Raw genomic sequence first — 17,459 nt, forward strand, 5'->3', positions numbered from 1 at the left:
GCATTCTACACATACTTAAGCATTTCAGTCAGTGTAATAAGTGGTCGAATTGCGTTCTAATTAACACACTAAGCAGTTGAACTAAATTATTGATCAACAATAAAATATCATTCTCCGTGGCTCACCCCCCTCACCGCTATACTAAAAAACTAACTAATTAAGTGTGAGTATGTAACTATGCACGTTTGCTTCTACCATGCCCCAACCCCTGTGACAGATTACCATAATAAACACACCACCAAATACGATACAGACATGGCTTCAATGGACAGAAAATAGATACATGGCTCCTACATCAGGGTTGTACATGGTGACATAGATGTACTTTGAACTTTGAGGTTCAATGAAAAAACTTGTCTTGCATACTGTTCCAACAGAAAGGGTCCCTGGTTGTCTTACGTTCCAAGCCACCAGGCCCTGACCCTAATCCATCAAGGACCATGTGGTGACTGGCCACGCATCAGTTTCCCCACATAAAACAAAGTCACAGGAAGAGTTAGGCATTCTCCATTTAAGAAATCCACCCTAACATCCTGGATTAAGTACTGCGATGTTCAGCAAGTGGTGAAGAAGACAGGATTATGCGGTCTGGAAGACCGTTGCCTACCCTACACCAGATTATGTGGATCCTGGATCGGCCTCTACAGCCACCTGAGGACCCACCAATAGACAAGCCCTTAGGAGAACATCATACTCGATTTGGTTGAACGCGCTATTATACCTGTCAGACAGTAGCTCACTGTAAGACATTTATTTGCATCTGTCACAAAGAATAGAACATTCAAATATTAATGAGGTAGATCTGACTACCGACATATCACATTTCACATCACATTCCAGTGATAATAAACCTCATTCTGATTCTGATTCAATTCACATGTTATATCTGGCATATACAAATACATCTGTCTATTATTCTTCTGAAAATTATTGGCTTTAATTTCAACAGTTTGGCAGGAAAATCATGTGCTAAGAAAAGGGCTAACAAATACATATAACTGAAAGCCAATTTACATGCATAAATCTACATATATTTAGATTTGTACTGAGTAGATTCATTTTTAGGTGTTAATTACTTTTTCTGCATTTTAATTCCTAATGAGTTGTATGTTGAACCAAAGTACCAGTGGCTCAACTGTTACTTTGGTTCAACATACGAATAGTAAACATACAGTAAATTAACCACGGACATTAAAAATAACTGAAGTTTCCTGTACCTCAAATACTGTGAGTACAAAGTACATAGATGGATGTGTCGGATCAATACCCTCTAACTTCATGCCAACTTTGAAAGCATTCTTATTCTGTGGAAAGGACTGATACTGTTCGAGGAAAGAAAACTGTAGTCACATTAAAAAATTAACAACATTATTTCAATTAATTTAAATATCCACAACCATTTTCATTTGTTTATGTTCTGTTCTCACTCCACAGCTTTTGTATACTCAACTATTAGTTTGGACAGAGATGAGAAAAAAGAGCAAATATGTCATTTTACAAGTTATAAACCTGTTGTTCTAAATTGATTATACAAGCATAACAAAATTTCATTTATTAAAACTCATGTATTTTTCTAATGAAACAGCTATGTCAAAGATCCAGGGGCAATCTATAATAAATTTGTTTTTACTGTCATTGTTCAAGAATTCTTCAGCTAACAAAATTGACATTTTTGCTAATAAGTGATAGGATTATAAATAATCCAAAAATACACTCATCAGTCATAAAATGCCATATGCTGATGACGTTAATGCATAACAACCACTATTGTCTGACTACATCCTCAATTTCTGGCAGGACTATATTGTAAGAAAGAAGATAGTCCCACAATTTTTCACGATTTGCACTTGTAGCCCAAGATGAATACCTAACCCCTTCACATCTTAAATTTGGTAGCCTTTCTCATATGTAAGAAAATAATGTGCCTAAAAAGAACTTTAGATATATTTGTTGTTATTTAATTAGTTAAAGAAACTCAACTCTTATTAATACCAATCTAACCCAAAAATGAGAAAAGTAAGCATTCAATTGAGCATATTATCACAAAGTGGAAAGCCATGATCACCCAAGCAAGGCACATGAAGAAGAAGAATCACAAAGTAGTAGAGGGTGAGTACTCCTTACAGAAATGCTTGGGGCCAGAAGTGTTTTGGATTTTGAATTTTATTGGGTCTTGAAATATATAATGAGATAGCTTGGAATCACCATAATTTCTGACTCTGAATTTATGTGCTACTGGTAAGCAATCTTTGTCTCACACTTATTCATTATACATCTGTACTTAACAGTAAAAATGATTGCATACCATTAATATAATGAACATATAACGTGTGCAGGGTAACAAAAGCAGCACGGTAACATGGGGTGAATACCCGAATCAGCTGTTGAACAACAACAACAACAGGAGGCCTTCAGACTCCACCTACGATGCCATGTTTTGCTTAAAAAGTTACAGTACACTGTACTTGTATTTTCTTTATATTTATGCTTTATGTAAGGTACGTAATAAAGCAATCAGCATCATAGATTTGTTCAGGTGCTAGATTTTCAGGATCAGCAGGTGCTTTAAAGTTTTAAAGTCTTGCCTTTTCTTAATTTTTCTGCAACCAGACTGCTGAATATTCACAATTACCTTCAATTTTCAGTTTGTTGTGATGGATCTGTTTGTTTCATAACTCGCAGCATACGTTTTCTCCAATGCTGACAATAAACAATCAAGATCTTCATTTTTTGTTTTACGCAGTGCTTTATCTATTTTTCATTAACTTCAGTTCATTACAGATGTGAGGTGACTTCTCAGAACTGACTGTGGTGTGCTGAGACCTGGGAACCTGCCCAGCACTTTGTCGAATTTTCCATTTGTGATGCCTCGCCGACATTCAAAAAATTCCTGGACTTCAGAGGTTTTCAGAATTTTAGAGATTCAGATAAGGGGTGCTCAACCTATATTATGTCAGCTTTTCAAACCGATACATGTTGTCCACCACTTACGTACATAGTCTTCTTTGCTATAGCTATCTAACAAGAGATAACGTTGGTTATCACTGTTCCTTCATACCTTGATCAATGCCACCTAAAGGATAAGGCCATGGAACGAGTATGACATGAATGTGAAGGGAGCCGAGGGATATGACTGTGTCTCAACTGAACAGATAATTTTAAGCCATGTCAGCTGCATTCTCTATAAAATGATTAGGCTAGTCAAATAATTATCTCCCACCTTTGTTTTTTAATGCTCTTACGTAGCAGCATTACCCTAATTCAATAGGGAGTGAATCGATTCTATATATAGAATCTTGGTCAGATTTATTATTTCAGAAAATATAGTGAAAGTATTGATTATTACCTCTCGAAAGAGTTTGACAGGAGCAGCAAAAGCCTTTTCCTCTTCTAAGTATGAAGCCCAAGACCAGATCTTGTTCTTTCCTACAATAGATACAGCTAAAAAATGCATGGAAAATTAAGTTACAATTAATTTATTTTTAAATATAGAAACATTTCCTTCCAGAATAAATGGATTGGTTTTGTTTAACACCCATTTTGCATGAGACCAGTTCTAACATTAATTTAATTTCTGCTACAGAACAAAGTTTCTTAGAAGCCCTCAAGAAGTAAAGTTCTTCAAACAATCATTCAAACAGCCTGAAAAGTATCTTTGGGTATTATCAGGCAGCATTCTTAAACTATGCATGTATTGCATAGTTGAAATAAAGAATGAAGAATACAGTAAAAAAAACAGGAAGAATATATTGGTATAATAACAGTACAAAATATATGATTCAATGCCATTTTTCACTCCGACCGACAGTATTGTGCAAAAGTCTTAGGCACATCCATATAGCTAGGGTGCCAAATATTTTTGCACAGTTCTGTATTTGTCAAAGTACTGTATTTGTAAATCCAGCAGGAGCAAAGGATGTTGGGAATGGTGAGGGCGGAGCACCGCAGGGAGGTGTGGGACAGGTGGCAAAGAAGGAATGATCTTTGCCGACACACCCAGCCCTCAGACAACAGGCAAGGTCATTTGATTCCAAAGAATTGGTTTATTGATCATGACAAAATGTTTCTCTGGTGCTTCTCACTCCTACCTCTCTCCTTTCCCCTTTCCGCAACCACAATCCTCTTCTCCCTGCCCACTTCCCACTCTCAGTCCACAAAAGAGACCCATATCAGAATCGGGTTTATCATCACTCAATATGTCATGAAATTAGCTTTTTGTGGCAATACAGTGCAATACATAAAATTACTACAGTACTATGCAAATGTCTGACGCACCCTAGTTATAATATATGTGTTTAAGAATTTTGCACTGTACCGTACATCTCTTGAGGATAAATATGACAGTACTGCAGTATTATATAGTTGTCATTAAATTTTCTCTACAACAGAAATTCCTTCTTATGCATTATTTAATGTATTAGTAAAACTCTAGTACTATCTTTTCATCTGAGTAATTTCTTAACAACCTGATAAGAGAGCATGACCCATTTATTTTTATTTAGTATCATGCACTTTTCCATATTTGCAATGTGAAGTAATATAGATCAGAATATTTCTGACAGCCAAAATGGATTGAGTTAACAAGCAATAATTATATTGTGAGAGCGGTCACTGTTGGAGTGGGCCAGTTTTAGAGAGGTCAGGCTTTGGCTCAACAGGCTTAGGCAAGAACAGGTGCAGGCTAGAATGTAAGATTGAGAAGTTAGAGGTGTACTAAGTGTAGGCAGGATGATAGTTCAGGCAGTGGAATGCTCCTCCTGTGAGACCTGACAGTCTCCCTGATGACTATATCTGCAGCAAGTGCACCCAACTTTAACTCCTGATTGACAAGGTCAAGGAACTGGAACTGGAGCTGGATGCACTCAGGACTATCCAGGAGGCTGAAAATCTCATAGAAAAGTCTTTTGCTGAGGTAGTCACACCCAGAGTGCAGGCATCAGGTAGATGGGTGACCACCAGAAGTAAGCAGTCAGTGCAGGGTTCCCCTGTGGGCATTCCACTGAGCAACAAGCACACCACTTTAAATAATGCAGTGGAGGATGATCTATCAGGGCACAGCAGCAGCAGCCAGGCCAGTGGCACTGTGCCCAGCTCTGAGGCTCAGCAGGGAAGGGTAGAGTCAGGCAGAATGAAAGTGATTCAACAGTTAGGGGGACCGGACAGCAGATTCTGTGGCCACAACAAAGAAGCCAAGATGGTATGTTGCCTCCCCAGTGCTGGTGTCCTGGATGTCTCAGAGTGGCTGCAGAAGATTCTCAAGAGGGAAGGTGAGCGGCCAGGGTCCGTGGTGCACGTTGGCACCAATGACATAGGTAGAAAGGGGGAAGATTTTCCTGCGCAGTGAGTATCGGGATTTATAGAAGAGGCTGAAGAGGAGGACTTCCAAGGTAGTAATCTCTGAATTACTCCCAGTAGCATGGGCTAGTCAGTTCAGGATTAAGCTGATAGTACAGATGAATGTGTGGCCGAGGAAGTGGTTCAGGGGACAGGGTTTCAGATTTCTAGATCATTGGGATCACTACTGGGAAGGTATGACCTGTACAAAAAGTACAGGACTCAAAGGGGACCAATATCCTTGCAGGCAGGTTTGCAGGAGCTATTGGAGAAGGTTTAAACTAAATTGGCATGGGGGATGGGAACCTGAGTGATAGGGATGAGGATTGGCTGTTGGTATACAAGTCAATGCAATGTATAGTGAGGCAATGAGGAAAGACAGGAGGTTGACAGGGCAAAATTGCAGTCAGAGAGATGAAGTGAAGTGTAACATAGGGACAAAATCAACAAGGATGATGAACACTGAACTGAAGGTGTTATATTTGAATGCATGCAGTATACAGAATAAGGGAAATGATCTTGTAGTCCAGTTAGAGATTCGCAGGTATGATGTTGTGGGCATCACTGAGATGTGACTGAAAGAAGATCATATCTGGGAGCTTAACATCCAAGGATACGCATTGTATCAAAAGGTCAGGCAGGTAGGCAGAGGACGGTGGGATGGCTCTTGGTAAAAAATGAAATCAAATCCTTAGAAAGAGGAGACATAGGACTGGAAGATGTAGAATCCTTCTGAGTAAAGTTAAGAAATAGCAAGAGTAAGAGATCCTGATGGGAGTTACATGCAGGTCACCAAACAGCAGCCAGAATATGCGATATAAATTTCAATGGGAAGTAGAAAAGGCATGTAATAAGGGCAATGTTACTATAATTGTGGGAGATTTCAATATGCATCTAGATTGGGAAAATTGAGCTGGTGCTGGATCCCAAGAGAGGGAATTTGAAGAATGCCTATGAGAAGGCTTTTTTAGAGTAACTCATGGTTGAGCCCACTAGAGGAAAGGCATTTCTGGATTGTGTGTTGTGTAATAAACCAGATTTGATCAGGGAGCCGAAGGTAAAGGAATGCTTGGGAAGCACTGATCATAATATGACACTTTACTGTTTGAGAAGGAGAAGAAAAAGTCAGACATATTAATATCACAGTGGAGTAAAAGGGAATCAACAGAGGCATAAGAAAGATGCTGGCCAAAGTTGATTGGAAAGGGGACACTAGCAGGGATGATGGCAGATCAGCAATGGCCGGAGATTCTGAGGGCTATTCGGAAGGTGCAAGACAGATACATCGCTCAGATGAAGATGTATTCTAAAGGGAGGATGAGACAACTGTGACTGACAAGGGAATGCAAAGCTAGCATAAAAGCACAACAGAGGATATAGCAAAAATTAATGGGAAGTTAAAGGATTGGGTTGATTTTAAAAACCAGCAGAAGGTTGAACAGATGAACTATGAAGGTAAGCTAGCCAATTATATCAAGCAGCATACAAAAAGTTTTCTCAGACATATAAAGAATAAAAAAGAGGCAAGAGTGGACACTGGACCACTGGAAAAATGACACTGGAGAGGTAGTAATGGGGGATAAAGAATGGCAGATGAACTTAATAAGTATTTCATGTCAGTCTTCACTGTGGAAGACACTAGCAGTGTGTCAAAAGTTTGAGAATGTCATGGGGCAGAAGTAGGTGTAATTGCTTTTACTATGGAGAAGATGCTTAGGAAGCTGAAACGTCTGAAGGTAGATAAGTCACCCGGAGCAGATGGACTACACCACTGGGTTCTGAAGGAGCTAGCTAAGGAGATTATGGTAACACTAGTAATAATTGTTCAAGAATTACTAGATTCTGGAATGGTGCCAGAGGACTGGAAAACTACAAATGTCACTCCACTCTTTAAGAAGGGATGGAGGCAGAACAAAGTAAATTATAAGCCAGTTACCCTGACTTCAGTAATTGAGAAGACGTGGGAGTCAATTGTTAAGAATGTGCTTTCTGGGTACTTGGAGGCACATGACAAAATAAACCCAAAACAGCAAGGTTTCCTGAAGGGGAAGTCTTGCCTGACAAATCTGTTGGAACTCTTTTGAGGAAATACCAAGCAGGATAGACAAAGGAGAGTTGGTGGCTGTTGTTTACTTGGATTTTAAGAAGGCCTTTGACAAGGTGCTGCACATGGGGCTGGTTGACAAGTTAAGAGCCCATGATATTACTGGAAAGATAATAGCATGGATGGAGGATTGGCTGACTGGGAGGAGCAAAGAGTTGGAATACAGGAGGCCTATTCTAGCTGGCTGCTGGTGACAAGTTGTGTTCTGCAAGGGTCGTTATTGGGACTGCTTCTTTTCACATTATATGTCAACGATTTGTGATGGCATTGATGGTTTTGTTGCCAAATTTGCATGATACAAAGATAGATGAAGGGGCATGTAGTGCTGAGGAAGCAGAGTCCGCAGAAGGTTTTGGACCAGATGGGAGAATGGGCAAAGAAGGGGTGGAAGGAATACAATGTAGGGAAGTGTATGGTCATGGAATATTGTGTAAGTAAGTGTACGGCTCTGAGCTTTAGTAGAAGGGTAAAAGGCAAAGCCTGTTTTGTAACTGGGGAGAATATTCAAAAATCAGAGGCGCAAAGGGGCTTAGGATCCTTGTGCAGGATTCCTTAAAGGTTAACTTACAGGTTGAGTTGGTGGTTAGGAAGGCAAAAGCAATGTTAGCATTCACTTTGAAAGGACTGGATTATAGGAGCTAAGGCTTCATAAGGAATTGGTCAGACTGCGCTTGGAGTACTGTGAGCAGTTTTGAACTCCAACATTGGAGAAACTCCAGAGGAAGTTCACGAAAATGACTCCTGGAGTGAAAGGGTTAATGTAGGAGGAGTGTTTGATGGCTCTGGGCCGGTACTCAGTGGAGTTTAGAAGAATGAGGGGTGAATCTCATTGAAACTTTTTGACTATTTAAAGTCCTAGACAGAGTAGATGAGGAAAGGATGTTTTCTATAGTGGGTGAGTCAAGGACCTAAGGGCACAGACTCAGAATAGAGAGACGTCCATTTAGAACAGAGATGAGAAGGAATTTATTTAGCCATAGGGTGGTGAATCTGTGTAATTCATTGCTGTGGATCCCAAGTCATTGAGTATATTTACAGCAGAGGTTGATAAGTTCTTGGGTTACTCAGGGCATCAAACATTATGGGGAGAAGATAGGAGAATGGAGTTAAGATGAATAATAAATCAGCGATAAATGAATGGCAGAGCAGACTCAAAGGGCTGAGTGCCCTAATTCTGCTCCTATGTCTTATGGCCTTAAGATATAACAAACTCAAGCTCCAATGAAGGTTTAGAAAACAACATCAGAGAAATTTAGTGGTGTTAGAATTCTTATATTTTGGCTAAGACCATTAAATTTATATTAAACACATAATTAAAATACAACAAACATTTTCTAAGAAAGAGAGAACCTTGGTATTTTTCTGTCTTGTTCAATTTTGCTGTGATCAAATTGGCATTGCATTAACTTAAATAAATAGTACTGCAAATCTTCCAAATTATTTCATTAGCTGTTAGGAGCGCAGAGACATGCCGCAGCCAGATGCTTTATAAATACGAAGTTAACTTTTTCCTCTGTAGCTCAAAATACATAATTTAAATAGATTTGTAAACTGAATCTATCAAGTTGCTTGGTCTAGGTTCATGTGACTGTTGTCATCACTGTTCCCTCTAAGCATTGCGGGTGCCATGCAGTTGGAATTTCCTTTTGTTAAGTTAATTTTGAAATTATCTTACTAGAATTTTGACATTATAGTCATGTAATTTTGAAATTATGGTAATATAATTTAGCATAAAATTAAGACTAGTTCAATTAAGACATTCACTGATATGTGAACCACACGCTTAGAAATAAAGAATTTGAAGAACTGTCAATTCTCATTGACATCGTTGGAACATTTCAAGCTTCTAGTGTAGACTGCAATGGATTCAGTCTTATGTATTCAGTCAAATGTAAATCCAGAAACAGACTAGAAGTGTAACATTTGGATGATTTAATGAGGATTAAGACTCATCTGGATGCAAAATTTATAGACAACAGGTTTATGATATAGACAGATGAGAATAAGCTGACAAAAAGTGAAAAATTTTCTTTGTTGTACTTCATTATACATTCCAATTAATAAATAAAATCAAAAGTATGTGATTTATCAAATTTTCATTCTACATATTCATAGTATGCATATTACAAAAAAAATTAAAGTGCCACACTGTTTTCAAGCAGTATTAAAATTTCCTGCTCAGAGCAAAGGTTGGTTCATACAGGTGTAAAAAGATTAAAGGGAACATTAGTTGTCATTCATTAAATGTTGCCTGACATTTCTGGAATTTTCCTTTCACCCAACCTACAAATGCTTATTTGGAAACTAGATAAACATTTCAGATGTCTTAGCCTCTAGCTTCCTCTTATAATAGGAATATGCTTTCCTTCCACCAGGTGTCAACTGCTGAACTTTCAGCAAAAATTTAATATATTGCCTGAGGAGCATCCATAAGACAGTGTAGTTATCAGATATGATGCTGGAGTGCAAAGCTGCTGTAGTGTTGTAGCTAAAATTATAATATTCTGTATATGATCAGTTGTAATATAGAGACACAGGAATACAGATACTGGAATGTAAAGCAACACAAGAGATGGTGTAGAACTCAGCATGTCAGGCAGCATCTAAGGAGAAGGGCAATGGACAATTGACATCTTTGGCCAAGATGAAAAGGCAGGGAGCAAGGAACATCTGACAGGCTAAACTATGTTTATTTCAATGTAAGTAGCCTGACATGCAAGGCAGATGAATTCAGAGCTTGGATCAGCACATGAATTGTGGTATCACAGCTATTACATAACCATGGTTGAGACACAAACAAGTCAGGCAGCTCCATGTTCTAGGCATAGATGCTTCGAGCCAGAGGGTAGAAAGGAGCAGGAGATGCACTATTTATTAAGGAGAACGCAGTACTTTGTGATGATATCCTGGGACAAACGTCCAGTAAGTCCATATGAATAACACTCTGAAATGATGATAGATGGCCCTATTAGAGAAGGAGCTAAATTCAACGTCCTCCCAGGAAATGAGGCTAGAAAAGTAGGCGAGCATTGGCCATAATTCTGTTAGCTTCAAGATAATTATGGAAAAGATAGGACTGCTCCATCAGTCAAAGTCCTAAATTAAGGCAATGCTAATTTTGATAGCATGAGACAAGACCTTGCAAAGATTGATTGGGTGAAGCTGTTAACAGGTAGAGGAGCACCTAGCAAGTGGAAGGCCTTTGAAAATGAGATGGGGAGAGTCAGTTAAGGGCAGGCATATTCCCGTTACAGCGAAGGGTAGCTCTGTCAGGATTAGTAACCCTGGTTGATGAGGGATATTGATCAGTAAAAGGGAAGCATATGCCAGGTAAAGCAGCTGGGGTCAGGCGAGTGCCTTGAGGAGTGTAAGTGATGAAAGAACATGCTTAAGAAGGAAATTAGGAGGGTGAAAATAGGCCACGAGATATTCCTGGCAGTCACGATAAAGGAGGTGTCTAAAAATCTCTTTGCACATATTAAGAATAAAGGAGTAATGAAGGAGAAAGTAGGTCCCTTTAAGGATGAGTGTAGTAATCTGAAACCAGGGAGCAAAGGTTTAATGTGAGAGAGGGGAGATTTGAAGTGGATTTTTAAATCTTTCACACATAAGATGGTGGGTAAATGGAATGAGCTGCCAGAAGCTCAACATTTAAAAGACATTTGGACAGGTAAGAGAATAGGAAAAGTTTAAAGGGAATTGGATCAAATGCAGGCAAAGGGGACAAGCTTAGAAAGGTCAGCACAGAATAATTAGGCCGAAAGGGCTACTTCCTTGCTGTATATCTCAGCGACTCTATAAAATGATGAGGTTACTGTGAGTTTAAAGAAAGCCCAGGAACCTGGGTCCCAGCTTTCAACGGCAGCCTGAGAATCAGAGACTCAGTGTGTTCAAGGGAGCATGGGAATAATTTAGAGGAATGAATGCACATAGGCATCTTAGTCGGCAAGACAGGTTGGACTGAAGGGCCTGTTTCTATGTTGTGTAACTCCATGAATCTAAAACAAAATGACAGAACCAATCAGGGAACACTGAATTTCAACATTCTGTGCAATGTATCAGGATCGGCCATTGCATAGAGAAACGTGATCAAAATATGATTCTATATTTAGTTTGAGAGAGGCCAAGTGTGGATAGAAACAGATTAAATAAAGCCAATTTCAAAGATTTGATGGCAAAATTATCTTAGGCTGTGAAAATAAATGAAGCTAATTTTGTAGGTCCAAGTCTGCAGAGCACAACCAACCTTTTGCACATACAGCGTGAGCAACAACTTCCCTGTATACTTTGTGTGATAAGAAAAATAAGCTATTTTTCATTCCTCTTAATGTATTTCGTCTTATAACATCACTAATCATGAAATCCAGAACATACCCTCTCCAGGAAAAGGGCAACTGGGTTCATTGGGTCGACCTCGTCTAAATTCCACATGATGATTGTCATCCATCAGACGTCCACCGACATTTCCGGAATCTTCCTTTTGCTCGACCTACAAAATGTTGTGATGCACAAAGAACAGACAAGTTTAGAATTATAGCTAAGGTAAGCACCAATTCATCAATATAGTTTATATTTGGTGTTTCTTTTTTCCAGTTGTTAGACTAGACTTCAAAAACAACACAAAATGTTGTGTCAGTCAGCTACAGTAGGCTCTGAATTGGTGATTAGCAATACGCTCCCACTTTCACAGAATCAAATAAATGTACAATACTGAAGGAACTCATTGGGCCTATTAGTTCCTTTGGAGCAGCTTGCACGAGTCGCCTTCTTAATGGCGCCACTGGACGTACTTACTAATATTTACATCAAGCTGCCATTTATTGACTACAGCCAATATTCCCTCTAAGGTGCGCGTGTGCGTGCGCACATATCCTTTGCTACTAGTGCACAAAGGAATTTAAACTGCACACAAAAGGATGTCACCCTCTACCTCATTCGCATTTATATACACAATCACATTTCCTTTTCCGGTTTCTGAGGCAGACTGTGTTAACGATATGGACTTTGTGATGATTTATCTGCAGATTTCAAACCTGGCTTATTTATACGGATTTTACTGAAGAAATTATTCATTGTGCACATGGTGTAGTCGCTGGGCAAAAAATTGCACAGGACAAAATTTTTGCACATACTGGTCATTACAAATTAAAGGGAACATTGACTGCAGCTGAGCATTTAACACAATCATTCTAACATTTCTGATCAAAAAGCTCCAAAACCTGGGTCCTTGTATCCCCCTCTGCAACAAGATCCTCAATGTCCTCACTGGAAGATCACACTGTGCAGATCAGAAATAAACGTCTCCACCTTGCTGATAATTATCACTGGTGCACCTCAAGGGTGTGTGCTTAGCCCACTGCTCTACTCTCTCTGCTCCTATGATCGTGTGGCTAGGCACAGCTCAAATGCCATCAATAAATTTGCTGATGACACAATTATTGTTGGCAGAATTCCAGATGGTGATGAGACAGCATACAGAAGCAAGATAGATCAGCTGGTTGAGTGCTGTCACAGTAAAAACCTTGTACTCAATGCCAGTACGACTGAAGAGTTAATTCTGAACTTCAAAAAGGGTAAGACAAGGGAACACACACTTGTCTTCGTAGGGGGATCAGAAGTGGAAAGGGTGGGAAATTTCAAGTTCCTGAGTGTCAACTTCTCTGAGGATCTACCCTGGGCCCAACATATTGATACAATTACAAAAAGGGGCATGGCAGCAGCTATATTTCATTAGGATTTTGAGGATATTTGCTATGTGACTTGTAAATTTCTACAGATGTACCACGGAGAACATTCTAACCAGCTGCATTGCTGTCTGGTATGGGGGCAGAGGATATCCACCGCACAGGATCGAAATAATCTGCAGAAAGTTGTAAACACATCAACTCCATCATGAGCACTAGCCTCCCCAGCATCTAGGACATTCTTAAAGGGCGATGTCTCAAAAAGGCAGCATCCATCATTAAGAACTCCCATCACCCAGGACATGCCCTCTTCTCATTGCTACTAAAAGCTTCTTCCCCTCTGCTAGCAGATTTCTGAATAGACATTGAACCCATGAACACTGCCTCATTACTTTATATTTGTATATATATATTTTTTATTGTAATTTAGTTTTTATTATGTATTGTAATGCACTGCTGTCACATAACAACAAATTTCATGACATATGCCAGTGGTATTAAATCCAATTCAGATTCTGATTCTGACATTCATATTGGTTCAACAGGAGCTAGCCACCCTAATCCTGCCTTCCAGACCTCTTGTCTTCTTCAGGTATACAAAACTCTTGTTAAGTATGTGGAAGATTTCATTCTCGAGATTTTCCCGATCTTTTTTTTTGGCACTGATTTCCAGAATTGCATCTGCCTCTAGCCAGAAAATATTCTGCGCTCATCCAATTTCTAATTCAATTACTTTAGATCCATGTTCCTCATCTATAATCCCTCGGCTAAGGGAAATAGCTACTTCTATTTACTCTTTCTCAAGCCCTCATAATTTTAAATTGCTCAGTTCAGTCTCCCCTCAGTCAGACTAGTTCTAAAGAAGACAACCACAGTTTAGATAAACGTTCCTCAGCAGCAACATCTTCAGTCCACTCTACGTCCTCTCCAGCATATTTGCACTCTTCCTGTAATATGATGTATACAATCCTCAAATTGTAATCAATAAGTAATGTATACAATTTTTATATAAGACACTGATACCATATTCTGTGTCTCTGTGTAGCTAATAAAGAGAAACACTTCACCACTTTTTAGCCACTTCATCTATCTGGCCTCCTACTTTACTGCATATGTGGACCTGGACGTAGATTCTAAGGACGCTCTGGTCCTCTGTGCTTAATGTTCCCCCCATTCCCCTGTATTGTATGTTTGCTTGCCTTGTTGCATCTCCTCAAGTGCATCACATCAGTCCTGAGGGGACCTGATGAAGGGTCTCGGCCTGAAACGTCAATTGTTTACTCTTTTCCTTAGATGCTGCCTGGCTTGCTGAGTTCCTTCAGCATTTTGTGTGTGTTGCTTTGGAATTCCAGCATCTGCAGATTTTCACCTGTTTTTGTTCTATCGCATCACTTTTGCCTGAATTAAATTCCATTTGCTACTTTCCCAGCAAACTAATGAAGCCAACATGGAGATACTCCACAGGAAATTATTGTGTTTCTCAGCAGATGGAGTAAAACTTCCGTCTAATATAAAATGGATTTTTTTAAGCACTTTTTTTTCTGGATCAAATCAACACCTAGGAACTCCTTAATGCCTTCAACCGATATTATCTTTTAACATTAAACAGCAAGCACCACCAATTAAAGAATTGAGAATGAGTACAAGTTCATCCTGATGGGTGCAATCCAATTTACAGTCTGTGGGATAATTCTGGCCTTGTTTTCTGCACAGTGCATCTCTACAGCTTTAGACTGTTGTGATAATATTTATGAATTTTAGCTTTTATTGTTTTTGTATCAGAACACAACAATAAACAGGTATCATTTTCACCGATTATTAGTAGCCTACAGAGTCACTCCACTGACTAAGTACTTTATAATGAACATTAAGACAAGTGTACAGGCAGTCAGTGATCGAACTCTGGCTAACTGCTAGAAAGCAGGTGGTTTCATTCTGAGATTTGGCTACCAGTTCCTATATTCTTTCCAGAATGATTAGACTCAAAGCTACATTGTAGAATCTCAGAACAGAATTTATCAGACAGAGCCAATAAATCTGAAGTTGCCTCACTGGGTTTAACAAAAGTCGGCCAGAAATCAAATTTACAGCTATAAAGTATCTGTGCTATAGCAGGACGACCTTATAGTCAGTACATTTAGCCTTGAGTATAGCTAATGCATACTTGCCCCTGCCACAGTTCACAAATATGGATGTCCATATTAGGAGTTTGTGTGTGGGGGGGGGTTAGATTGCTCTTTAAAAATTTATCTCTATTAAAATTCATGGACCCAAAGCTCCCACTGGCACACACTCTCATTACGGAGAATCTCTACAAATACACTAAATGTAGCACAAAGAACATTCAGCAAAAATCAACATAAATTGGTCAACTCAAAAGAGAAGGCTCACGCAAATTTCCTCAGCTTTAGATTTCACTTGCAATTTTCTGGCGGCAGCACTATAATGCTTTTGAAGAGTTTTCAAAAAACACTCTGTACCAAAATGTTACAAATTGCACCAGTGAAATATTGCATAAAGTACACTTACCCTGTGCTCCATCTCAGTTAATTCATAATCATATTCTTCATTGGATTCTGAACTAGGACTCAGACACACTTTCCTTTTCCTCTTTTTGACCCGTTTTAATATTGCCCCAGCACTCCTCTTCACTGCTGCACTGCCCATTCTGAGTGACCTGTTTATAAGAAAAGAAGTTAATTACATTATACAAAAGCGATCATGTAAATATTCAGATAAGGCCTAGAGTTTATGTAACAAAGACCGCTAAAATAGACATTTATATTTATTAGTAAATTGATTGGTTTTTACAATGCCTAATAAATTTATTTTTATTTATTGAGATACAGTGCAGCATAGCAATCCCTCAATTTAATCCTAACCTAATCACAGGACAATTTACAATGCCAAATCGACCTACCAACCAGTACATCTTTGGACTGTAGGAGGAAACTAGAGCACCCTGAGGAAACCCACGCAGTTCAAGAGAACAACTCCTTACAGGCGGCAGTGGGAATTGAACATGGATGACTGGTACTGTAAAGCATTGTGCTAACCACTTTACCACTTTAGTAACATATTTATTTTCATTTATTCAAAAGTGTACCACATCCAGATATTTATTCCTTAAAAACGTGTGTCGGGTGGATTATCTGCTAGGGAAAATAAATTCTGAACTAAATTCTACAGGACTTGTGCTTATATATTCTCTTACCACATTCCTATCAGGGCTTCGATAGAATGGATGTGGAGTGGTGGAGAGGATAACTCCTATAGTGGAGGAGTCTAGGACCAGAGGGCACAGCTTCAGAATAGAAGGACATCCATTTAGAATGGAGATGAGGAGGAATGTCTTTAGCCAGAGAATGGTGAATCTGTGGAAGTTATTGCCAGAGGAGGCTGTGAAAGCTAGGTCATTCGATGTATATAAGGCGAAGGTTAATAGGTTCTTGATTAGTCAGGGTGTGGCAAGTTACAGGGAGAAAGCAGGAGATTGGGATTCAGAGGGAAATGGGTCAGTGGTGATGAAATGGCGGAGCAGAGTCGACGGGTTAACTGGCCTAATTCTGCTCCTATGTCTTATGGCCTTATCTCCTTGAAGTGCAGTGTCCTGTCATAAAAAAAGGATTCTGCACCTACTTTGTAACAGTCCAAAAAAGATCAGCAATATGTTTAATCATTAAATCAGCTTCAGATTGTAATGGTGGCAAGAAAATCCCCGATCTTTCCTGACGAGTGCCATACAATTCTCTTTGGTTGTGAGTCCGAATGCTGAAATTGTCAGGGTTGTCATGGTAACAGCTGCCATCCATTTGATGAGAGCAATGGCACAGCTGTTTGATTTATTTTCTCATTTCCAGCAGCTTGCTGAAAAATATTAATGGCTGGGCTATGATCTCAATGCAACATCTATCGTGCAACCCGTGTTATTTTGTGCCACATCCATTACATAAACTGTTAAAAATCTTCCAAATTACCAATGATTTTACATTTTTATATGTTTTCATCTATGATGGTGCCTCAGTTTGTGACTTCCATTATAATATTTGACATTACACGAGTCAAGGAAACAAGACTTTAAACAAGAGAATAATCCAAGGTAGTGTTTCGGAAGAATCTTTACTCTAATCGCACAGAGCGGATTGTGCCAGTATAGATTCAAGGTCTACTTGATGCCATAGTGGTGCAGCAATTATTGCAATGCTATTACAGCTCGGGGCACCGGAGTTCAGAGTTTAACCCCGGTGCCCTCTTTAAGCAACACACATCAAAGTTGCTGGTGAATGCAGCAGGCCAGGCAGCATCTCCAAGAAGAGGTACAGTCGACATTTCAGGCA

At 39.2% G+C, this 17,459-nt stretch overlaps 1 protein-coding gene across 1 annotated transcript in view; it reads right to left on the minus strand.

The window, feature by feature from the left end:
* l3mbtl1 (L3MBTL histone methyl-lysine binding protein 1) overlaps positions 1–17,459 on the minus strand; it is a 79,991-nt gene that overhangs the window by 45,066 nt on the left and 17,466 nt on the right. Inside the window, exons 5-8 of the mRNA XM_072279686.1 lie at positions 15,652–15,799; positions 11,813–11,927; positions 3,347–3,441; positions 1,218–1,322 (exon numbers count right to left, since the gene is read on the minus strand). Of these exons, the coding sequence (XP_072135787.1) occupies positions 1,218–1,322; positions 3,347–3,441; positions 11,813–11,927; positions 15,652–15,799 (463 nt within the window). The remainder of the gene's footprint in view (positions 1–1,217; positions 1,323–3,346; positions 3,442–11,812; positions 11,928–15,651; positions 15,800–17,459) is intronic.

This window comes from Mobula birostris, chromosome 2 (assembly GCF_030028105.1).
Source record: "Mobula birostris isolate sMobBir1 chromosome 2, sMobBir1.hap1, whole genome shotgun sequence".
Taxonomy (NCBI): Eukaryota; Metazoa; Chordata; class Chondrichthyes; order Myliobatiformes; family Myliobatidae; genus Mobula; species Mobula birostris.